The sequence below is a fragment of the Oryzias latipes genome, chromosome 1, assembly GCF_053564925.1.
Source record: "Oryzias latipes strain Hd-rR chromosome 1, Olatipes_Hd-rR_3.1".
Taxonomy (NCBI): Eukaryota; Metazoa; Chordata; class Actinopteri; order Beloniformes; family Adrianichthyidae; genus Oryzias; species Oryzias latipes.
The window spans coordinates 19,253,329-19,278,711 of NC_136237.1; the positions used below are offsets into that span (position 1 = coordinate 19,253,329).

Here is a 25,383-nt window from a genome sequence, read left to right on the forward strand (position 1 = left end):
CATCATCAGTCAACATAGTCCTTGAAACAAATAACTAAACTCTAAAAACCTTTTGAAATAAACCACCAGGTACTTTGTTGACATTCGGTTGACTCCAAGCATTGGCAGTTGTGTTGTAAGCAAAGAAAATCTTAAATTATAAAGTGTGTCCTTTACCTCTGCGTTCAGTAGTAACCACTAGTGCCTCCTGTCGTTCACCCCAGCCCACGGCGGTTCGAGCCGTAAGGTGGAACACGTAGGTTTGCTCAGACAAAAGTCCTGTGACGGTGAACTGGCGAGCGTTGGAACCCACTTCAACCGTGGTCCATCGCTGAGGATCCTTGCGGTCCAGGCGGTAGGAAATTTGGTAGCCTAAAGATGGACCAGAAGAAGTCACAGAAAATAAAAAGGAAATCTTTGTGTGCTATTATTTGAATACATATGCATTTGTGTGTCTTTGTCCCCTTTGGGATGAAAGTCAACACACAACAACAGAAAAAACCCTGAAAAAACAACTTCAGACCTGCACAAAAGACAAAAAATAAAAAATAGAACTGGAGTAATGGAACTACATTTGTATTCTACATGAAAAAAGAGACAGTAACAATTTTTATGCTGAACTGCAGCTCATGCAATTTTATATACATGTGTCCTCTTTCACTGTACACATCGTCTCTACTGTAACCTTGGCACTGACCCACAGTGTACATGGCTTGTTCCTGTTTCTCTGTCTCATGTGCAGTGGGGCCAAGTAATAACACTAACATCTCCCACCACATGCACACACACATTCAAACCACTGATCCCTGTCAAAGCTTTGCACAGGCCACTGGCAACTCACAAAGACTCTTATTACTAGGATTGTATTATATATCCAAATACACCCACACACACACTCTGTGCGTCTGCAGATGGGTACAAACATGCAAGTAAGCGGATGTGATTAGTTCACACTGAGACTGTAAGGATAATACTTTGCTCAGAGGCACCTGATCTGGATGAGCGGTTGATAATCTCATCAGATACCCTGATTATGTAGAAATCTGAATGCCGGGTGTGTATTAAAGGAAAAATGTAGGATCACAAACTGCATGTGGGCCTAAGAACTGCATTGTCCTGGACACCATCAGGACATTGCTTCCATCTGATACATGAGGATTAATCCACATTACATCAAGTGATTGTGTCACGTCGATGAAAGCCTCTTCTCTTTTGTTTTGGCAGATTCTACATTATTCTGCAGACCTCGCTTCAAACTGGAGTCTAACATAAAAAACTCTGCTGAATTAAACGGGGATGCACTTAGTTCTGTAAGTTATGTAAAATACCTAACTGGTCGTAGAAAGTACATTTCTTGCGACAAATGGGAATTTTCAACAGATTGCTACATGAAACAAGTAAAACAGGGAACCGGAGCATGTTAAAAACATGCATGTTGGGATAAATATGATCCTATTTGGGCTGTGGGTTAGTATTTAAGCACGGACTGTTTATCTGCTTGGTCTCTGTGTGACCTTTTGCAGAATTCACTCTTTCAATCCCACACATGATATAATCCCAGATTATTACAGGAACTCTAAAATATCAAAGGTGTTTTAACTACCACAAACTATGACATTAGCAGAGAAAAGAGCAAAACCTTTCTAACCACTCTGAGGTTAATGTACACAACAGTTTACTCTCCATTGAATGTGATTCACAAATCTCTTGTATACGTTTGATTTTAAATTTAGTTTTCTATAATGCAGGATTCTAAACAGCAGGATTAAGTGAAGTATATGATCTTGCATATGATTCAGATCAACTGAAGTGTATCATTCTGTTTTTTTAGACTGGTGTTTTCCTGGCAAAACTCTACTGGAAGAAACTTCAACTAAGAAAAACACAAAACTCCAGTCAAAGTGTTAAAAAACACGTTTTTAATACATTTTATATTTTAAGCTGTTATTCATTCGATCCACTGCTTCAGTTGTTTTTTTTTAAAGTTCAACTTTTAAAACATGGATGCTGGACATATTTTTAAATGACCTTCCTATAGCTGTTTTTTTTTTCCTTCCCACAATGCAGTTTCAGTAAGTAGTTGGAGCTGAATACATTAACAGATGTTCATGATTTTTCATTCCCATATGCAGCAGATATTTGTGAGGAACAAGTCAGTCCTTATGTCTGTGGATTTCTGCTGTTTGCTGTTTTTGCAAGTGGACTTATTCTACATATCTTTGAATGACTGCATGTTCAAATAAAAAAAACTACAGAAGAACACAAATGCCTTTTCTGCACCTAGTTAAATTAGACCGTGCACCTTGTGTGCTATTGTTTCTCCCCCTGTCCCCTTTCTGGGTCAGTCCTCCATGGGTTGAACTCAAGGAAAAATGTGCCAGTCATGAGCGTTAAAGCATTCATGCACTGCAGTTATTTATGCCTGCACGCACTAAGGACGCAGCAGGGCAGCGTGTTTGTGTACGTGTGATTGAGAGAGGGATTTGGCTCCCCGCTCCGCCCTCTGCAACAGAGTGGTGTTGCACTAAATGTCCTCCCTCCAATACAGTGCAGTCACACATCACTCACACTGTCCTCCTCAACTCCCTCCCCTGCTGAGAGGACAAATAGGACCCTTTCCCTCAGTTCAGCGCACACTCCCGAACACACACCTCTCGTGTCCCCTCCACACATCCCCCCCTCATCCTTTTCCAACCTTCTGCTTCCTGTCACCAGCTCAGCAGCTGGCCTGTACTGTCTGACTTGGCTGATATTTTCAGACTCCATCAGTGCTCATGAATCTAATCGTTTTTATAAATAAGGTTATCTGTAATGTGGGAAAGTGTCTTCAGCATATCAGCTCTTTTTCCGAAAAGCTGTTTCTAAACAGCACAAGCCTCCGCACAATAGCATGCATAAAACACCCTTAAATGTTAGCAGTAAATTGGAGAGGACAGAAAGCTGACCCTTGCTTCGACACTGAGGAGACTCTCTTATTTTCCCTCTCACTTCCTTTGCTCTCTTGAGAAATAAATAAAGAGACGTGATCATTTGTGTGAGAGCACGCTTCTACATGCAAAACCTGCAAATTTGTCATTCCTGTAAGCTGAGCTCTGACATTCAGCCATGTTTGTGCGTAATCATAAATGCTTGTGTTGATTTTAATTTTCTTGTACCTAATATGATGCCGTTGGGGAGTCCTGGGGGCTGCCAGACCACCCTAACTGATGTCAGTCGAACTTCTGGAAACAACATGCGGACAGGGGGGCCTGGCACTGCAAGAGAAAAAGGGGAAAAAAGAAGATTGAATGGCAGAATATAAAAACAGTTTAAAACTGGCAGGTAAAGAGCTGCAAGAAGCCTACAGAATAAAAAACACTAATAATAATACTTTAAATATTGTACCATGGAGGAATGTTGATAAAAGACTAACAGAATTGGCAGTGCTTTATATCTCCACACCAGCAGACAAGTGTACTGTATCCCCAAAAAGGTTAATTTTTAACAACTTAATCACAACTGCCCTCATGGTTGGAAAGGGTAGGAATTATTGAAGTTGCACACTGCTTCATGAGCCCATATGGTGAAAATGTTCGTGCACACTTTAGCTTAAGATATGCAGCGGGTGATAGGTCGTAGCAAACACTCTGCCCACACAAAGGAAAAAGTAAAGGTGAAGTAGATGAGACACAGGTATATTGAATGGATTTTCTTTTTTCAACTCCCCAAACCCTGTACAATGTGCACTGTGCAAGGAACCTATTAGTACCGTTCAACTGATAAGTGCATGGTTCTTACATGCAACCGGACTGTGAGAATTTAGCAAATTAAGCAATCAGAGAGTAGTTTGTGTGGGTGTGCTGTGGGCACTGTATCACCTGCACACCGTGCGCATGCAACATTTCTCGCAGTCAGTAAGGAGAAAGTGTGCACACATCACTATCGACTAGAGTGTGGCGTTAGGCCACTGTCTGATAGCACCACCTGTCCGTCATAAGTGCATGTAACTTACACTACACGATACACTTACCACAGCCAAGACAAAGGTAAGTTCCACTTTCATGACGCCCCTAGAGGTGGCTGTACGAGCCTCAAGGGAACGTCTAGACATTTGTGACGTGTGAGACCAACAGCACAGCTGTGTACAAGAAGGCCTGCAGCAGACAATTTTTCCTGAGGAAACTAAGGTCCTTCAATGTGAGCAGCAGGATGCTCTAAATTTTCTACCAGTCTGTTGTGGCCACAGAGTGCTGGCCACAACAGACTGGTAGCATAAATGCCAGTGACACAAAGAGACTGAACAGACTGATCAGAAAGGCTGGCTCTGCAACCGGGTGCAAAATGGACACTGTTGAAGCAGTGATAGAGAGGAGGACTTTGAATATGTCATTAAAACTAAACATTAAAAAAAACGGGTGAGTTCTGCAGCACATGCTAAACACAAAAAAAGAAATACAAATGAACCACAGAAGAAATTAAGTCTTAATTTCAATGAAAATTAAGGATTTTATGGAGCAGCTGTGAGAATCTCTGTGAAAACAATATCTTGAAAAACAGATGATTGGTCTGTTTCAGACATCATTATGCAACAAAACCATGGAAAAAGTGTGCTGTAGTTAAAGGAAAGAGTAGTTCAACAAATGACCAAACATTTTTTTTACCAGACAGTGTTTTATGTGTTCAACGTTGCAAAAGACACAATATAAAAAAGTAATATATTCTGTAACCTCACACTGACTTTGTTCTTGATGAAAGTTCATGCTTCACATGAGTAAATGTTGTGCGAGTGTGCATTTCTGAGTGCACGCTTTGTGTGTTTGTGTGACAGTTAGATAAAAGTTCATTATACGTTGGCAGGAATTGGTTTCACAGTTGTTATTTCATCCTGAAATGAGAAAAACTTTCCAAATGTAACACTGCCTGACAGATGATGATTCTGCTTGTGTGTGTGGGTTTTTTTTTTTTTGCAGGTAGGCACATATGTCTTTGAAAATGTCTACTTGATTTATTATAACAAAAAAAAAACTAGACCCTATCATGTTGTACTAGTCGTTAAACATCTGTGTTTTCTCTGCTGACAGCTAACAAAATGAGATCCAAAAATGCAAAAAAAGGTGTCCACCTGTAAAAAAATGATTAGATTGGAGTATTTCTTACCATCTTCTTTGGTTCTGAGCAGAACCGGGTTGCTGAGAGGCCCATCACCAATTCGTGTGAATGCTAACACTTGGAGCACATACACTGTGTACTTTTGGAGGGCTCCGAGGAGGACGGTCAAATTTCCTTCTCCTTGTACCACCAGTACAGAAGGTGGAGCTTCCAGGTCTTTTTCACTGTACAACACCTGCGAGAAATGACAAACAGTTCTCACCTGAACAAATGCACACAGGTGACCAGATGTCAGTCATAGTGTTTTCTACTTGACCCATTTAAACTTAAAGTCCAAACATCTTGCCTTTTCTAGAATATAGTTTTTGCAGAACAGCTGGAGTTCATAAGAAACTTGCCTTTGAGGTGTAGGTGGAAATTTTGGTAAGCCTGCCAACACTTCCCAACATCCCTTTATTTCCTCTTCTGCTAGCTTACAACCCCTCACAACCCTAAGCTAACATTAGCAGTGCCACAAAAATGGGGGGCAATATTGGAGCTTATCCAGCCGAAGAGTTTTAGGTCAAATGCCAGCTCAGATGAGGAAAACAAAGATGTACATGAATCTATTTGTCTGCAGGTGGATGCATCAGAGGAGCAGAGCAGGGAGCTTTTGGCCTGCGGGTTGTAGTTTTTACGTAACCGCTACAAGCTTTTTCCAACAGCATTTTTTCATCTGCTCCTGATGCACCACAATATGAATAAATAAATACCGGTACTCAGAAATGCAATTTTAATCTTAATTTCCTCAATAAATCCTGCATCATGAGAAAAATGCTATAAGAACATGTTACAAACACTAAAACCACAATTTTTATTGGAATGGGTCTCTAAGTCCTTCAAACAATATTCTCTCTCTTTAATTGACTGATTTTGCTTAAAAAAGTCTAATTTACACCAATTTAAGATACAAGTCATCTATAAAGCAGATGTCAGGCCATTACTTTCATTTTTATGATGCCACATTTTTCCTTATGGTTTTACAGGAACAACAAAGGAGGAACTGAAATGAATGAAACATATTATGGGTTTCATTATCGGTATAATAAGGATCATTAAAGGAGAATCACGCTGAGTGAGCTAAACGAAGGGCAGAGATACGTTTGATAAAACCTGCAAACCTTAGAATAGAAAGAAGACAAATGAGTTAAACCCCCAGCTTAGAAAATACAGATCCAAAATAAAGACAGAAATAACTTGATCCGTTAGAAAAATTTGAAATATGATTATATAACGGCTGAATGTCTATGAAGACTCTCATTCATCCAGGTTGGTTCCATTTTAGTAGGTTTAGGGGATGTCATCTGGACTTGGTTTTAAAGTTGGAAGACGTTTCACCTCTTATCCAAGAGGCTTTGTCAATTCTGAAATAGCTGGTCTAAGAGCTGGTATATATGCGCTCATTGGGGGAGGAGTTAGACGTGAAGCTGGAGGTGCTGTCCACTTAGCCTATGTGGTTTCGGGTCGTTAATAGTCCTTTGTCCTCAGCTGGGGGTTGGGGAGTCAGTGACTCCCTCTCCAAAATGGTCGTCTCTTTCAGCGGTTAACGACTCAGGTGGAACTGGTTTGGTTTGTTTAGGTTTCAAAACACTGCCGTAGATGGATGGAAGAATAAACCTGAGACCACCATTCTTATTAAGAGAAGGTTTATCCTTCTTGACAAAGATGGCTTCTTTCACTCCTCGCTCAAACCATCCTTTCTCTCTGGCTAGAATTCGGACTTCACTGTCCTCGAAAGAGTGGTTTGTGGCCTTCAGGTGGAGATGTACTGCAGACTCAGGTCCACTTGGGTTGGCTATGCGGTGTTGGTAAAGCCGCTTGTGTAGCGGTTGTTTGGTTTCTCCTATATACTGTCTAACTCCTCCCCCAATGAGCGCATATATACCAGCTCTTAGACCAGCTATTTCAGAATTGACAAAGCCTTTTGGATAAGAGGTGAAACGTCTTCCAACTTTAAAACCAAGTCCAGATGACAGCCCCTAAACCTACTACAATAACCGCTGAATGTAAATCTAACAAAAGTGAATAACAGGACAACTTGTTTGTAAAAAGATGTGCTAAAGATGAACCTACTCAAAAGTGACAGCAGTGTATGAAAGTATTTTCAGCGCCATGGCAGTGGGTTTGAGTCATAATAAAAGTCTATGTTTATCATCGTGCAGTCAATGATGGAATGCGTTGAGTCGCTGCAACTTTGTGACTCAGAGATGGTTTTTTTGGCAGTGATGGAAGACAGAGGCACAGAGAAGTAGGCTATGCCAGGTTCCATCTTTCATCTTGGCTCTTTTCATGAGATTCTGCATGTGTGAAATGTGTATTATTGAACTTTAAATGAGTTAAAGTACAATGACAAAATTCCAATAGCACTTGCTCCCACATTTAAAGAAGAATGAAACAAAACAAAATCAGAACACATTCTGCTTTTGCTGGCAAAAGGACAAAGTAAGGAAATGTGCAAACAGCAGAATGATTTTTCCTTTATACTCCTGAACTTGTTTAAGAATTCCACACACTTACATCCAGTTGAGGAAAATGTCACCTCGTGCTAAATTGATGAAAAACAAAAAATAGAAATAAAGCGTGCACAGCAGGAACCAGGGCAACCACTCAACATCTACTGGGGGATGGAAGGTGTTAGGGAGCTGCTGGCAGCCACTTTCCATCTATTAAAATGGTAGGCATGCTGCTCCGAGTGATCCGCAGGAAGGCGCGAGAAAAACACACAGATTTGGGGTGTGATGTGCTTTGGGCACGGTGGATGATATGACCTGGATTTTATACATTTGAACAGAAAAAAAAAAGCAAAATAGGAAGGGACATATTTTCCATCACACAATCGCAGTTTGTTTTTTTGTGCAAACTTAAGTATTTTCAAGCAAACCGTGACCATGCATTTGAAGATATATTCCCTTCCCTTTAAGTATTTTTCTCTTATTGGTTTGAGTAGAATACAAAGTTTCATCAAAAATGCATACTTCAGTGCAAACGCCAATGGTCATTTACTTGGAAAAACATGAAAGTATGAAGATTATTTTCGTGATAAACATTTAATTCTACGACATTGTCATTTTTTTGGACTGCCCATCAGTATTTATTTGAGTTTAGATTGGCAGAATAAGAATGAGATCCCTGTCTCTTATTTTTGAAAAAAAAGTGCTCCGACATGGACAAATGTAGGCAGACTGCAGGATGTGTTGCTTAAGTGGGTGGGAAGTCTGGACTTAAATGCTAATGCTGAATCTCTAAATCATACACTCACACACAATGCACAAACTATTACATTTTCTTGCAAAGATGGCAGTCTCAGGTTTCTGAATAATGGAGAACCATCCAAAACCAATGGGCTTCTTGGAAATATTTTCCATTTTTACATAAATGAAGATTAGTCTTAGAGTCTCACCTAAAATTAAAATGCTGTTTATAGAAATCAGAATAGTCCCATTAACATGCATGCACAAAGCAACACGAAAGCCCCGAAGAACAATCGCAGAACCAGGGTGTGTTTTTGCAAGAAGTCCTTACTGGAATAGTTACAGGATGTTACATCATGTTCCCTGTCTATCAGATTTTGTTGGGTGCACTTCTGTGGGCATCTGTGTGTGGGTGCGCATGACAATGTTGGAGAGTGATAATGGGCTGGGAAGGTCAAGTTTGGAATTGATGCAAGTTTGAGAGCTTTTTCACCTTATACCCAAGGATGACTCCGTTCCTTTGTGTCTGAGGAAGAGCCGACCAGGTGAGCATGATCTTGGAGGAACTCACTGCCTCAGCAGTTACATTCACAGGTGATCCAGATGGAGCTGAGGAGCACAAAGAAACCACACACGCAGTTCAGGGCCACCACGCCTCGTGAACAAAATCTTCGATTTTACGTCAGTCATTTCCCCCTCCCGCTCCCCATCAATCCTTCCCTCTTTGAAATTGCAGAGCAGGGTAGAGGGCAGTGAGAGGTGCCAGGATGAGAAAAGACGCAGAAAGCAATTGGAGCTAGTTATTTCTCATCCATCTGCCTTCTAACACTTGGTGGGCACCATGTTTCAGAGTTATCACTGCTGGACATCTTCAAACGCACAAGAATGCCTAAAAAAGTCTGTACCAGATTCAGCTGTGCGTGCTTCAACAGTGCTGCTCCACGGCCCCGCTCCTATTGAGTTGAAGCTTTGTACTTGAATGTGGTACTGGGTCCAGGGACTCAGGCCGTCCACAGTGGCATCAGTGCTGTTTACTCCACCCTGCACATCCTGTGTTCTGTCCTTCCCCTGACCATCTGTCCTCCACACACGCAGCCTGTACCCCACCGTTTCTGGGCTGCTGTTGTATTCAGATGCTGGAAGAGGCTAAAGGTAACAGAGAGAAAAAAGGACATGGAAACAAAGATTTCAGTTTGATGTTTTGTTGGTCCATCTTTACGTCACAGCGTCAGATCTGCAGCTCAACGCTGTTCTCTTGACCTGTGACTGCTGACAACTAGAACTTTCAGAGAAGATATTGTGAAAATAAAATTAAAATGAAACAAAAAAAAAATCAAAATGACATTTTTCAGAGCTCACAGGTTCAGGGGTTACACAGCTTTCTGTGTTTAGAAAAACATAAGTTTAGAAACATGAAAAACCAAAAGTCCCACTTTGATCATTTTTTGATCTGTTATAAAAGTGTTCTCAGTGGTGTTTTAATCATGATATGTTTTTTAGCCAAAGTGTAAAAAAAAAACAACCAAAAAACGGTTGTTTTCTAGGACATATTTTCTGCAGAAACTGTTGGCGAGACAGTTGACGAAATGTAAGCCCGTGGCCACTAATCCATCTCTTTACACTCCACAAGTGGACGAATCAGAATGGAGCGGAGCACATTGTTTGCCATTGTATATCTATATATATGTCCTCCATTCTTAAAAAATGCTTCAAGAACATGTTAAAAACAACAAAGTCTGGATTTTCATCAAGAGTGAGTCTTTAACTGAATAATTTCCAGACCAAAAGGATCACTTAGCATGAAAGATTCTAAAATATTTACAAAAATATCTTTCTTCCTCTACCCCTTTATATTTCTTCTTCCAAATCCCTTCAAGAATAAAAAAAGGGCTGTTTTTGTCATCTTCTCAGCATTGCTTTTGACCAAGCACATTCATCAACTCTGGAATGAAATGCGCTAAAATCATGTTCACTGCAGCCTCACTTTGAGAGGACATAAGCTACACAGAGTCTGCTCTGTGCTACACAAACAATAGGGAAGAGAGATACTGAGTCATTTTAAATACCTGAGTGACTTAGCACAGTTTAGCATTTAGGGGCCATAATACAGTATGTCACATTAGCTTTATTACCCTTAATGTGCAGCTTAGAATAATAGCCTGAGCTAAAACCATTGTGATGGTTCCATTATTGTGGAAAACCAGCAAAGCTCAGGCTGGGCGCCAACATACAGGTAAAGTCCCATTAGCATGCTGCTCTTGTAGCCCCTAGTTCTTCAGTGTCTGTGTCTCATTTGACAGGCTCTTTTTCTCATTCCAACTCTTAAATGGAAAATATTCTGCTCGCAATTTATGTTTTAATGGAACAGTGGAATGGGTACCAAAGAGATGGAGGGAAGAAGAAAGGACGACAGGAAGAAAGAAAAACAAAAAAAAGGAAAGAAAGACGACAGTGAAGAGAAAATTACATTGCAGTTTGTTCTGGTAGGGGTCCAAAGCAGTGAATAGGAAATGTGATAGATTAGTGTTAGCACTGATAACCAGAGAGACACTAATTATAGGCTGACAGCCACTCAACCTGTTCAGCCCTGCTGCCTTTAAGTGAGCACACAGATGTGAAAGCTGTGTTCTCATTGATGTATAATTATGAGGGAATACACAGAAAGGGTTTTCAAAGAACTAAAAGAGACCCAGCCAAATTAACACCACTTACATTTGAGTAAAGAGGCAGAAAAAAAGGTTTATTCTTTCTCAGAGCCAGGTGGGTTTCCAGCGCGTGTGTGTTGGTCTGTGTGTGCAATGTCATACCTTCCAGCTGAAACGTAGGCTGGTCTGTGTGGCTGACACAAGGCGGAGGTTGGACGGATGTGTGTCAGGGGCAGCCTGTAGTGTTTGAATCAGCCTAGAGGGGGCGCTCATGGGACTTGAACCAACAATGTTCACCTGCTGCATCCTGAACCTGGTGATAAAGTAAAATAAAAATTACAACTTACAACTTACTTTGACGAGGAGAGCAAAATCACAGCAATAATATCAATTCATTAACGACTCCCAGCGAGTCTTTTAAAACTTACATTTTCTTTACAATTAAGATCATAAAAACCACAAAATTAACATTTAGGGCCTCTGCAATGTACTATGATGAAGAAACAACCTGCAATGTTTTCTGAAAGTACTTAAAATGAACAACATGAAAATAAAAAATTTATACATTTTAGATGAAAATACACTTGTGAAAACCAAACTTTTTAGAATTTAATAAATGAATAATAAACAAAAGTCTAAACAACCCACAACTATTGAAACTGTTGGACAACCTCCCGAGGTAACAATTATTCACCTGTCAATAGGTATTTGGCTCCATTCCTTTTGAGCAAACTGCTCAGAATTTCAGGTCTGAATGGCATCTTCTCCAGACGCTGTTTTTCAGTTCCTTCCACAAATGCTTAACTTACTTGATTTCTATCAGAAATGAAGGGATTCTTCACTATATTGCTTCCTAGCCCTCCTTGGTGTTTCTACATATTTGTGTTTTGATTTATTGTCGGGTTGGAAGAATCTTGACGAGAGCCTTGACTTCAAGCTTTCTGACACCCGACAGCACATTTCTCTCCAGACCGCCTTTATAACATTAGGATTTCTTTTTACCTTCACAAATTTAACCTAGTACCAGAGGCAGCAATATAACCTCAAAAAATGACAGACTATGTTTCACAGTAAAAACAGAGGATTTTTCTTGATTTGCTTCATTATTGCATCTGTGATCGCAGAGCTGATGTTACCAAAAAAGCATCATTTGGTCTCAATGTCAGAAGGACATTCTCCAAGAGTCTTTGTGGTTTGTCAGTGTGTACAGAGAAAAATTCCATTCTGGGTTTTACATAAACTTGTTTTCAATAGTGGTGTCCTCCTTAGTCATTCCCCATGAAGTCCACTTTGTCTCAAACACTTGATGGCTCATTGTGACACTGATGTACTTTGACTGTGCAGTTTACCTTTGTCTGTTTAGGTTGTTCTTACTGTTCATTGTATCTGCCTCCTCAGTTTGTCATCAGTTCCCCTCTTACTGCCATAACCACTTATACTGTCTAGACTCCTGAAGACCTTAGAATTCTGAAGCAGATGCAGCCACAAGAACATCAGGCTGCGTGGAGATGCTCCCATAGTCTTTGACATACCCTTGACATGTTTGGCTATGAATTTCTTTTTTTAATCTCACAATGTAAATATCTCCTTCTCTGCAGTCCACATTTAGCGTTTACTCATCATGTCACCTAACAGCAAAGGGATCACTGTTGAGCTTTATGCAGACTTACAGATGACTGGTTTAAAGATACCTGTGATGGTTGTTAAAGGAAAACCTTGGTTTAAATGTCCATATTCAATAATAATTTACGTCGAGGCCTGTTTGCTTTTTGATCCATGATCCATCAGAAGCACTGTTTGATTTTGATTGACTTTTGTTTTTTTGGTGACCACTGTAGGTTTCCCTTTCAATAACAAAGGGGTTCCAACAGTTTTTTTTAAATGTCATAGGAACTTTGAAGGACTTTTCAACCTTCACATAAGATGAGTTTACATGAATCTACTTTTAATTGCATGTACCATTTCTCCATTATCTCTTGTAGCTGCATCAACTTAAAGTTTTCATATGGCTTCTTTCTTTATCTGTTTACTACTAAAGAAGTGGACTAAATGTAATCATTCTTTTTTTGAATATTTGACGTTTAACAAAGACTTGGGAAACATGTAAAAGTAGCAAAAAATGTCAGGAATGATCAGGTTTATTTTTTAAGGAATACTGTGGACTGCACACCGTAAGGTTGGTAAACGAATAGAGCTACAACGGTGTTAGAATGTAAATGAATTAGGTCATGTCACAACTCATACTTTTCCATGTTTATTTATGTTTTGACTCTTATCTGAAAGCAGCAAACATTCTGACAAGAAACAATTGCAAATATGCAGAGATGGGGACATGGAGGGGTGTTTATTACCCTCATTACCTCTGAAAGCAACAGTTTGGCTGCGACAGATAAAAACATTTGAGTGTGTGAAACTGCGCCTGTGAGTTGTAGTCCCTGTGTTGGGAGATAGAGAGCGGGGTGTAAAGAGGGACTTAGAGCAGGGGATAAGAAATACAGCAAGCACATCACTTCATGCAACATCCCGGAGGTGTTGCCTGCAACAACATAATCCCTATGAGTGCACGATGTGTGCATACAAACTGCAATCCCATTAGAGATGAAGGCAAAGATAGCAAGCGACACAGTCAGACCAGCAGACTGATAAAAATGGATAATCAGAGGAGAGAGAGAGACGGGCAGATGGGTGGTGAAGGAAAGAGACAAACGGAAAAGAAAAAGCTGCTGCTGTTACAAGTGTCAATAGATGACTTTTACTAAATGTAAGCCCCTCACAGCCCTTGAGGAGGGATTACAAACCCTCCTCTCTCCTTATCAGCCTCCTCTTCTCCTTGTCTCTTATGACTTGGCTCTTTTTCTTTTGCTCTCCTCACTTTCTCATTAACTTCCTACTCCTGTGCCTTCATCTCTCTCCTTCTTTTTAGCTAGGTGCAGGAGGGTAATAAGAATCTGCATGCTGCACATGTGAAGGTGCTGACAAACAGAAAAGTCCCAGATGGAACTGTCTCTCTTCTGCCTGTGTGATTTATCGAACTTCACCTGAGCTTTGCAACCCTGCAGAAACCGGTGAAGAGTGAGATGTGTGCACGCTGATGTGTGTAAATACTGTACATTTGTGGTAATGATTGAAGAGGTTCGTCTGCTGCTGCTCACCTGTACTGAGTAAATGGCGTTAGGTTGGGGATTTCTAATGTGTCTGCATCCGGATGGTTCTCCTCGTAAACGACTCTCCACGTGTCCTCTTTACCGTCCTCCTTTACAACCTGCCCAAGAGGGAGGGGCATGTCCTTAAAAACTGTGTCCTGCTAAATCATCAGCAGGAATGTGGGTGCAACATAAACACAGTCACACGTACCTGAGCTTCAACAATCCACCTTGATATGGTGGTCTTCCCATCAGGACCAGGGCGGAATTTAAGAGTTGCTTTGCGAGGGCTGATGTTGGAGATGACCAAATTAGAAGGAGCTCCAGGAAGTTCTGCAGAAAGAGGAATAATAATTTACAGCATGATAACAACATGAAAAGTACCTTTGCAGACACTAGGGCTGCACGATATGAAGAAAACTTGCGATATGCGATATAAGTGATCAATATGGCGATAACGATATAATTTGCGGTATATAAACAAATAGAAAAATAACCAAAAACATCATTCCCATTTCATTGCAACAGTTTAAAAATTATACTCCAAATGACCCTCATCGACATAAGTGTCAATCGTCTAACATAAAAGGCCTCCATCTGATTGGTAAAGAATGGGTAGGCGTCCATCTGATTGGTCAAAACATAAACGGATTTATTTGATGCGTTAAATGCTTCAAGCTGCCATAACATTGTTTTAACACATTTTGGGTTTATGATTTATTGCAATATTCACCGTCTTTTGCGATATGCATATTGCAGAGCTGGATATTGCGATAACGATAAATTTGCGGTATATTGTGCAGGCCTAGCAGACACTGATGAGGACAAACTTGTAATTGCAAAGGCCAATTACAAAAAGACAAAACAAGCAACAACAAAAAATGCAGTTAAGAAAGATAAACATATTTAAATTTGAAATATGGAGGCATCTGTGCGCAAAGACATAAAAAAAACACAGCACTGAAAAAAGCATATTTACCACACAACAAAAGCAGCTTGAGATCAAGAAGAAAAAACCTCGCTTTTTAACTAGGTATTCATTTAAAGAGTGTGTTATTTCCCTTTTTCTTTTACTCCCAATAATAGTTCCTAATCTATTTTGCTCCTATGACAAAGCCACAACAATAACTCTCCACCATGGGTCTAGTTTAGACACCATGAAAAGATTGAAGATGCCCTGCCTGACTATTATTGCTCAGTCTTTGTTTATATTTAGTGTGATGTTTTACCTTAAAAAGGCTACAGAAGATCATTTTTTTTATGATTTTGTAAGGGATCTTGCTAGAAAAAGGGGCTAGCATTTTCTAAATGTAAAACCAGACAGCCTGGGGTTAAGCTATCATTAACACGTTGTGGGGGTCATCATCTTAATTTACCATATTTTCCGGACTATAAGTCGCCCTTTTTTTCATAGTTTGGCAAGGGGTGCGACTTATACTCTGCAGCAACTTATATTAGAAATAAATTGAAAAAAATACATTGTTAACCCTCCTGTTATGTTCATTTGTGAGGAACAGAGATGATGTTTCTGGGTCAATTTGATGTATGAGGTATGTTAAGTGTTAAGAGTATGTTAAGTGACTCAGAGAATCAGCAAACCTTTTTTACATTAAGATCTTGAAGGCTAACAACATAATATTCTATTTTCCAATGATTTCATAGATTCAGAAATGCAATAAAAATGACAACTGTTTCTACAAATACAGCATGAAAACAGAGTATTAGTTGGCTAATTATGCTTCATGAAAGGAATAAATAAATAAGTATGAGAAAGAATTACTGTGAAATTATGAGATAAACAGTCTGCTATGATTGTGTCATATGAGGTTGTGCAAGTTATTAGTTCTCGGTCTCAGATTTTGTCAAAAAAATTTCCCGTCAAAATGTGACTTATAGTCCAGTGTGACTTTTTTTCTACTTTATAATGCATTTTTGGGCTGGTGCGATACTCCGGAGCGACTTAGTCCGGAAAATACGGTAATGTTTCCTATTCTCCCCCCCCCCATCAAATCAGACAGTATCCACAAAGTTAGCACTATACTTATTTATAGTGATAATAGATTAACTTATCTATAGTGATAATAGATTCATTTATATATAGTGAGAATAGATTCATTTATATATAGTGAAAATAGATTAAGTGGTAAGCTTGTTGCTTTATTTCAGAATTCTAGAGTCATAGACTTAATTTAATCCTTCTTTTTATTCAAGACGCTGCCCTAAAGTCCCTCTCCATTCATATTTTGATCTGTCTTTCTGAGTATTTCTTTATTCAAATTGGGATGAATTAGGAGGAGGTGTAAAAATGAAACTGTTAAAAGCTAGTAGCAGTGACATAGGTGCTACATTCAGTGGGCCACAAACTCCCTGCTTCGCTCCAGTCCAATCCATCTACTTGTAGACAAATAGATCCAATTACGTCTTTATTTTCCTTGTTGGAGCTGGCATCTGGCTCAAAACTGTATGGCTTTAATGCTCCAAACAGAGGAATGGTGGGAAATGAGGGTAGGCTAACTCTGTGCCAATAGTCCTGCCCACAACTCAGAGGCAAATTTCTAACGAATTCCTGCTGCTCTGCAGAAATTAAGTCCTAAAAAAAGACACAGTTTTTTAAATTTTGGCTAAAAACAGATTAATCATATACATAAGAAACCACTTGGAACGCTTTTAACAATAGATCAAAAGATGATTGGAGTGAGACTTAAATATTGCTTTCCCACTTCAAGGTGGAAACTTTTGTCTGATCTACTTGTTCACAAACCCAGTAAAACTCAAAATCTCCAGAATGTATTTATCTGTTAAAACCTTCAGCCAAACTTAATAGGGTGAAGCTGCTTTTAGCAAATTTGTGGTAAATAGATGATGGCAGCCTCTATATATTATAAACTTCAATTGTTTCTGCTTTTTTTAAAGTGCTAATTTTTAATCAACATATTTTTCTTCAATTGTAAAATTTAATTTTGATGTCTCTGTAAAACTTTTTAAATTATCTTCAGCAGATGAAAGGTGCCATACAAATAAAGCGGCCTCACCTACACATGAACAAATATACTCTGGTTTGCATTTTACTGTACAAGTCCAGGTTTTTATGCAAGTTGTTCTGTAGTTTTTCTTTTCTTTGCATCTAAGATATTCTTTCTACTGGCTTAACATACGACTCTTGCAGTTATTCCCAGGCCTTTTACAGTGCCAGATATATCTTTAGATCATTTTGCACACTTAAAAAAAAAAAAACATTTCAAGAGATATCTAGCGGTAAATTGACTGGGGGTGAAATGAGATCTTTACCCCAAGGACTTGCATAGGTTTGTGTTATAGCTTGACGGTATTACATATTCTTTTATGAATTCCAGGGAGTAGGTGAATAAACGATCCAAAAGCATCGGACTGTCATCTGCAAAAAAATTGTTTTATTTTTATTCTGAGCTGCCACTGTAAACAATGTAATTTCACATTTTCTTTTGCCTCAATTTGTTATGCTCCATTAATTCTTTTCCGAAGCTTTCCTAAAAGGAAATGAATGAAAGATGTTACTTTGGAAAGCATTTTTCTTTCTTCAACTTCTGTGCACTGTAAATTTTATAAAAAATGTAAAAAGGTTACGTTGAAATTCAGCTCAAATCAAATTCTGCATAAAGCAAATCCAAGGAGTTGGAGGCTTGTGCCTATTAAATGGTAAATGGTAAATGGCGTACACTTATATAGCGCTTTTTTCTACCCTCTTTCGAAGGCCCAAAGCGCTTTACAGTCACAGTCCCATTCACCCATGCACACACACATTCACACACACACATTCACACACACACACATTCACACACTATTAATCACTGAATGGATCATACTAGAAGATTTTTCTTTAAATCTCTAAATTAGAATTGAGGTGAACACTTTGGAGTCTTGATGCAAAAACACTAACAAGTCTATAATAAAAGGATTTCATTCTGTCCTTCCAATCTTTAGGCAATCGAGCAATAACTGCATTTTATCAAAATGGGACCGATTTCAGCTGTCTCGAAAGTGCAGTTAAATGATTTCAATAATAACTGTGCAAATGGTTCCATGAAAGTCTTGTAACACCCTGCTGCATGTCCATCAGCTTCCAAGGCTTTTGTTTGCTTTTAGTCTTTATTTTTCCTTCTCCAATCCTTCTGTTGTTATAGTAACCAAGAGGGTTTTGTTATGTTCATAAAAAATAGATGTATTACACTTTAACGTTTCAATAGGTACTTAGAAAATTCTTTGTGATGAAAATCCCCTGCCTTCTTGGTGCTGTCACAACCACATGCAAAACACATTTATTAAACCAACCCTGCATTTTGTTCAAGAGGAAAAGGACAGAGGCACTGCAGCATGACAAATGTATTCAGTAGGGTAGATCAAAAGAAATAAACAAAAAAAATAATATTCCCTGCAGAGACCCCTCAGAATCGACAAAAATGACAACTCCAAAGCTGACAAAAATGTTGTCAGTACTTCAGCATGTTTTGATGACTGTCAAAGATTTTTAGTACGACACAAGCAAAACAAAAAAAGGGGGGGGGGGGAAACGTACTTATGTGAAATAAAGCTTCAAATAGTTCTGAGCCATAAAATCGTGAAAGTTCATTCATAGTAAAGCCCTGGCACTGTGCTACAGCTGCCATCTGTGTGTCAGAGCAATTCTTTTTTTTCATGGTCATCAATACAATACTCAGAAAGATGGATTTGAACAGCAGAGGGGGGCAAGGTAAAGGAACTGCACAGTTAAAAGCCTATACATTTCTGAATAGGCAGCAAAACTGTGGTAATTAATTTGACACATTTCTATTCTGACTTTGTTCCATCTTCATGGTAATAATGAAAGGCAGGAAATAGGCAGTTTGGTTGCAAGTCACTGGCAGCCGGAGTGGCACACTTACTGGCAGACAATAAGAAGCCGGAAGACAAGACTTGATGTAGAAGTAATCATCTCCACCAAGTTACCCTGGCTGAAACGGTGGGCTTTAGCACACAGAAATCATGATAAAAAGGCATCTTTGTTTCTGTACTCAGCCTCCTTCTGTGCATTCACAATGATCCTGTGATGCTGGTGAAATCCCTCTACGGTTGCTCCTTTCACACAGCCTCCCCTCATTAAAAACCAGGATCTCCTTTAGTCATCTCTGTGTGTGAAGCAGGTGATAATTTGGCCGTAATTGTGATCACAACATCAACTAATAAACTGGGTGCAGGATTGTTTTGTAAGCTCCAACTTTTTTTTTTTTTTTTTACTTGGCCAGAAGAAGCAGAGTTTCAGAAAATCTGAAGCAGTATGAACTCATGGCATCAGCTTTATGGGAGAAAAAAATCCCACCAACAAACTCGTAAAGAAAAAGTTTATTTTTAATTGTTCTGATAAAATAAAAAAAACAGTTTGCAACATGCCACTTATCTGTACCAATTTTTTCCATCCAGGTCACTCTGGGACTTTAATATCTGTCCATCTGTTTGTTTTTAACGATGTATGTATGCGTTTAATTGCCCATGTCTGGTGGTTTTGAACAGTCCATTTGGAATACAGCAGGCGGTCCTTTACTACCACTTGAAAGGACTGTTTGTCATGGCAAGCATAAACGCTAAGCAACTCTCCACCTTCAGTTCACATATTTGACACAAACCGTGAAGTACAAGATGTTGCAGTGCCTTGTTGCAGCTACAGGTAGTCTATTTTTCCTTTTATTCTGTGAAAGTGTGTATTTTTCACCTCACTGTTTTTTGTGGGTCTGCATGGGTCTTTGTGTGAGTCCTGCTTTTGAGGGTGAGGTGCTAAGTGGTGGAGGGTTCAGATTGGACCAGAACTATTGAAGGCATTCTAAATGTCGTCTTTTTTTTTTAGAGGGGAGCTCAGCTGCAAGTGGTTCTGTTTGTCTCTTCAGCTTAGCAACAGAGTGCTGCCATGTAGTGTCTCTTTTTACACTGTGGTCTGCTCTTCCCAACTCTCTGTGCTTGTGTTTTGTGTTGGTTATTGTTGAAGTAACGCTCAATTTTGTTTTACTAGATTGGTGCATTATCAAGAGCTGTGTTTCTTTGGCAGGCGGGTAGACCTAAAGGTGCACTTATCAACACTCTTACTTTACTTTGTCCAATTAAACTGTTAATTTCCGACATGTATTTGCAGTGGGCGGAGCAAACCCTGGTCAATGTGCCTATTCTACTTGAGGATCCGCAGAACAGAATCCCTTGAGTGAAGAAAGAGATTATCAGTCTAGTGAATATAGGTCTGTGATGCTTAGTACATTTTAGAAGGTGGCTGTGGTGCATAGGTAGAGGAGTTGACCTCTGATCGAAGTGTCTTTGAGCAAGACATTAAACCCCAGATTGGTCCTGGTGGTTATGGGTTGGCGTCAGAGTAAGGCAGCAGAGCAGCCATCAGTGTGTCAATGTGTGTGTGCATGGATGAATGGGGCTGTGACTGCAAAATGCTTTGGGCCTTCAAGGCAGGAAGAAAAGCGCTATCAAATATACACCATTTATACCTTTAAATTTATTGTTCAATACACACTAACTCATTGTTAAATCATTCTTATCAATTTTTGCCAAAACATCCAAAAATTCACAACTTTGTCCCTTGATTCCAGGAAACTGAATTACACTTCATTTGTGTTTTCTTTGTCAGAGCTTTAAATGCTGCAGAGGTGGTACAGTATGCAAACATAACTCTTATTTTATGCAGAATAACTAAAACAAGGTACAGAGATGTTGCAGGCATTATGAAAGACTGCTGTCACCTTCCTTCATAAACCTTTTCTGTTACCTGGTTAATGCATTTGTTATGAATTTCTAAATGACATATTCATAATATATTATTTATATTTTATAATATTACATATTATATATGTTTTTATATACATATTTATTTCCTTCTGGATGAAATTGATTAAATATGAAAATGGTTATAGAGAGTTTCTTTATGTACAAACAGGTTTTTCAAGAAAATCAATTAGAGAAAAGCGTTGCATCATATGAGGGCAAATGGAATTGAAAGCCAAGCAGTGTCCTTAATCTGAAGAGCAACTGAGCCTTAATAATCTTAATAGTATCACTAACCTTATGTCAGACATGGCTGTTCATTAACAAGTGCTACGTAACATCACTAATTCTAGTTTTAATGACTTCTTCAAAGAGATATGTCCTAATCTGACAAAGCAATTATTTTGCTGAAGTGGGGTGTGTATGTGCACTCTTGTATTTGTGCCCTTATCAGGACCTTTTTTTGTACAACCAGCCAAGCTGGTTAAGACCAGTAGGGACCTAAAACCGATTAAAATAAAGAACAGTGCAATTTTAATCCACTTGGTCAGGTGAAGGGGCTAAAATGTAAGTTTAATGAGGAAAATGGTTAGAAATTAACTGATGATATTTAAATTAAGAATTAGGATTTCAATTAGGTTGTACAGATAGAGAAACATAAATATTCTAAAAGTATCTTTGTACCTTTTTGAGTGCATGTGTGTTCGGGTCCTTAAAAATGCTGTTAAAAATGTTGACATATACTAATAGCTTTAAAGTCCCACTCTGATCCTCTTTTGATCTATTGTAAAAGCATTCCTAGTGGCGACTTCATTGTGGTTTTGATGGTTTGAACCTAAATTTTAAAAAACTGTGTTGTTTTCTAGGAAATAGATTCTGCAGAGCAGCAATGGTTTATTAGTAATTTTCCTCCGAGTTCTGGGCTAGACTGCTGGTGCGGAGCAACCTCACCCCCTTCTCAGAAATGTTATTTTGAGCTTAATTGTCCTAGCATATGTCCTCTATAGTCAGAACAACACCACAAGAACATGTTAAAAGTTGGTCTTTAAAATTGGAATGGAAAAATCAACTTCCTATTTGTTCAGGATTTGGATGTATGAATGGAAGAAATAGAACTTTATCAATCTCACACAGGAAAAATTCTTTGTGTAGGTGTGCACTTTGAGTTGTATGTTTTCCTCCAGTGTTTCAGGAATCTTTCCCAGATAGTTCAGTCAGACAAGTACAGGTTACTGTGGTCACTGTCAAACCCAGACTCAGCCATCAGATCTCTAAATGAGGAACTTTTGTCTGTCATTCCTGAGTTGAAACTCCTGAATTCAAATATTCCGACAAGTAAGTGATTGTGCAGAAATAGTTCCTAAGTGCGGCGGTTTCTGCTGCTCACTGCTCCTCCATGGGATGAATCAAATGCGGAGAACTCATTTCACACACCTACGAGCTTGACGAATAATCGGACTTTAAGTATAATTTTAAATACATGCGGCCAACAACAAAATGCATCCTTTGACGCATGTAAAATACGTGAAGGCAATGCAGCAATGCGCATCTTGGCTGCACATATTACGTGTGGCCAAACATGAATTTCCATCACTTTTTGTGCTGGTCCCATGTGAAAAGGTGCGAATAACATCAGCCTTTTGAATAGATGTCCTGGTAGAACAGAGCTAGGGGGGGCAGATACGTATTGGTAAGCAGGTTAAAAGTTGTGCTCATGCTTTCTCAATGACTGCCTTTAAAGCTGAATCTTGTTTGACAAAATGTAAATATGCGTGATCACAAAAGGATTCACTGATATGTGCTGTACTCACAATCCTGTACAGAAACAAAGGTGCTGAATTTACACGCTGCTTTCACAATCTGGAGTTCAACCTTTTTAAAACACTACTGGCTTTGAATAGATATTTTTATTGACAGCTGCTGAATTTAACTACCATTAGTCTGGCAAGTGACATTTAAAATCAGCTGCAACCAAATTGAATATGTGACAGCACTTTTTTCTGGTAATGAATCAACATATGCACCAATCAATACAATTTCCCCAGAACAAAGCAGGCAAATGTAGAGTAAACAAAAGAACTTCCAATCTGTTTTTTATAGATTTTATAAAAAACAGTTCTGATGAAAAAAGTGAAATCTATTTTTAATACTACATTGTCTTATATTGTGTTAAAACACATAAGAAATAGTTATTCAATGATAAGTTGATTTTAGAGTGAAAGGACCGCATAATTTTGACAGTGTCAACTTGTGTTTTTAGTCTGGATGTATGGAGAGCGTGTGAAGACCACAAGTAAGTTTACAGCTGAAAGTTACTGCTGTTCTGTAAATGTAAAGGTTATAATGTGAAAATGTTGAGATCAGCTGCTTTGCTTAGACGAATGACAAAATCCTTTCAACTCAGTGAATTCATGAATAAATAAACAAGAAAAGAATCCATGTTTGGTAGATCTCTCGTGTTCTATCTCTTACTTACCCTCTGTTCATTCTTTAGTTCTTTTTCCTAATCTTCCGTCCTTCGTCTTTCTTTCACTCTTTTGCTTTCATGAATTAATGAATAACCTCTGAATGTAAGAGCTGTCTGTATCCATCTTACTTTCACTTTTTCAGCTTTTACTCATAAATTAGTCAACAGAAAATGTTAAGACAAAATCCTGCTTGTACGAACCAGGTTTTTCTTCCAGTCTTTTGCACTCCAGTCTTTTCAGAAAGACTCTCCCCTGCTCTTTGGAGTCTACAATTTCTGTTCCTCCGCCATTACGTCTCTGAATCTCATCTCCCCTCTTTAGGTTTTTTCTTTGATTTTTTTTTTCATGTCCTCACTTCATCCATTGCTGTGTCTTTTCCACATTGTTATTTGCACCTTATCAGCACTAATAATGAATGCAGTTTGGAATTGCACGCATACAAGTTCATTTTCTGCAAATGACATAGGCACAGAAATACAGCTTGGATTAAAGAGGTCTGAAAGTCGCTGTAAACAACTAATTCTTGTGTGACTGAGTATATGAATGTATGTGTCGACGGTGTGGGTGATGATTCATGGACGCACAGTAGCAGCCACTTATCAGCCTGGGGAAAGACAAAGGCATCCTGAGAGCTCATCACTCATACTTACTCTGGGAGACGTGCAAATCCACACAAGAAGAAAACAATTTTTAACATCTACTGTCATTGTTGTCTATGTGTGCGTAGAATCCACAATACCTGGTGGAACTCCAGTGGAGATGGTGGAGGATGTAACCACGCCCTGTCCTGCTGCTGTGAGTGCAGCCACTTGGATTGTGTACTTGGTGGTGGAGTTCAGGCCTGTTAGCTGGTACTGCAGGGTGGAGTTGGGCAAGGATCGCTCCACAAGACTCGACTCAACGCCAGGTACTTCCCACCACAACGTATAGCCTAAAGGATGTGCAACAGAGGTTTTCTTCTATTACTAAAGATGTATACATTGTAGACATAAGCAAAAATCCATACACATATGGGCCTTCTTATAATGAAAAAGGACAGAGCTAAACAAGAAGAGAGGGTGTGAGAGGAGTAACTAGAGTCAAAATTCCTGTCTGTCCCTTTGTATCTTCCCTGCCATGCATCACACTCCAACACCCTGAAACGGGTGTGTGAGTGAAGCCATTTGTGTGTAAAGCCCTGAGGAGAGCGAATGGTGCCTCATCCGTCTCCATCCTTACCAGGTGCTGGATGAAAATCTGTTTCAGGAGCAAAAAAAGTAATTGTACAAGGTGACCTTCACTGAATATCCATTTTCCTGCTCCTCTGAGTGTGTAAGCTGACTGTAAAAGCACTGTTACCTTGCAATGCAGGCCTCTAGTGCTGCTTTGTATTGAAATGGGTCACAATGTCATGCTAACACGAAAAATGCACACGTGCAACCCACAAGTTAACAGCAGGCATGTGCTGTTCGCCAGCGTCATTGTCTGGCAGTAGTGTGAAGGAGCTGATGGGGGTGGGGTGGGAGTAGTTCCTTATGCTCTGTGATGTGCTACACAAACAACACACTAGGTGTTGGAACACATGGGATGAGGGGCATGTTTTTGATAATGTAGGAAGACAAACTGCAGAAGGAAGGGATTAGTGGATGATGAATCAGCTGATCACAAACATAATGTCGGCGACAGAGGGCCGTTACTGCAGAGCCACACAAAGCCTTAAAGACTGGGAAGAAGCTCATGAGGAAGTCCCACTCCAATTATCTTTTGATCTATAGTACAAATGTTCTCAGTGGTCTTTTAATGATGATTTTGTTGTTTTGGGCCCGAATAAAAAACAAAACTGTCATTTTCTAGGACATAGTTTATGCAGAGCAGCAGTAGTTTATTAGAAATTCACCTCTGAGTTACCTATGTCACTGCTATAGGCATTTTAAAACTGCATTTTTTTGCCTGTTCCTGATTCACAAAAGTTTGAATAAAGAAATCCTCAGAAATGAAATTTTTATCCTAATATTTTTTGTATGTGTACTCCATTATGAGAACAATTCAACAAGTAAATGTTAAAAGCACAATTGTCATTGGA

The 25,383-nt window shown here is 39.2% G+C and overlaps 1 protein-coding gene across 5 annotated transcripts in view; it reads right to left on the bottom strand.

The window, feature by feature from the left end:
- Positions 1-25,383, bottom strand: part of LOC101162904 (protein sidekick-1) — a 318,971-nt gene that overhangs the window by 39,207 nt on the left and 254,381 nt on the right. For all 5 annotated transcript variants that reach the window (XM_078944349.1, XM_078944355.1, XM_011477316.4 and 2 more), the window contains 9 exons: positions 24,061-24,252; positions 14,297-14,418; positions 14,095-14,204; positions 11,105-11,255; positions 9,203-9,443; positions 8,791-8,906; positions 5,116-5,302; positions 3,135-3,233; positions 157-351 (listed from right to left, as the gene is read on the bottom strand). In XM_078944349.1, coding sequence (XP_078800475.1) covers positions 157-351; positions 3,135-3,233; positions 5,116-5,302; positions 8,791-8,906; positions 9,203-9,443; positions 11,105-11,255; positions 14,095-14,204; positions 14,297-14,418; positions 24,061-24,252 — 1,413 coding nt within the window. The remainder of the gene's footprint in view (positions 1-156; positions 352-3,134; positions 3,234-5,115; positions 5,303-8,790; positions 8,907-9,202; positions 9,444-11,104; positions 11,256-14,094; positions 14,205-14,296; positions 14,419-24,060; positions 24,253-25,383) is intronic.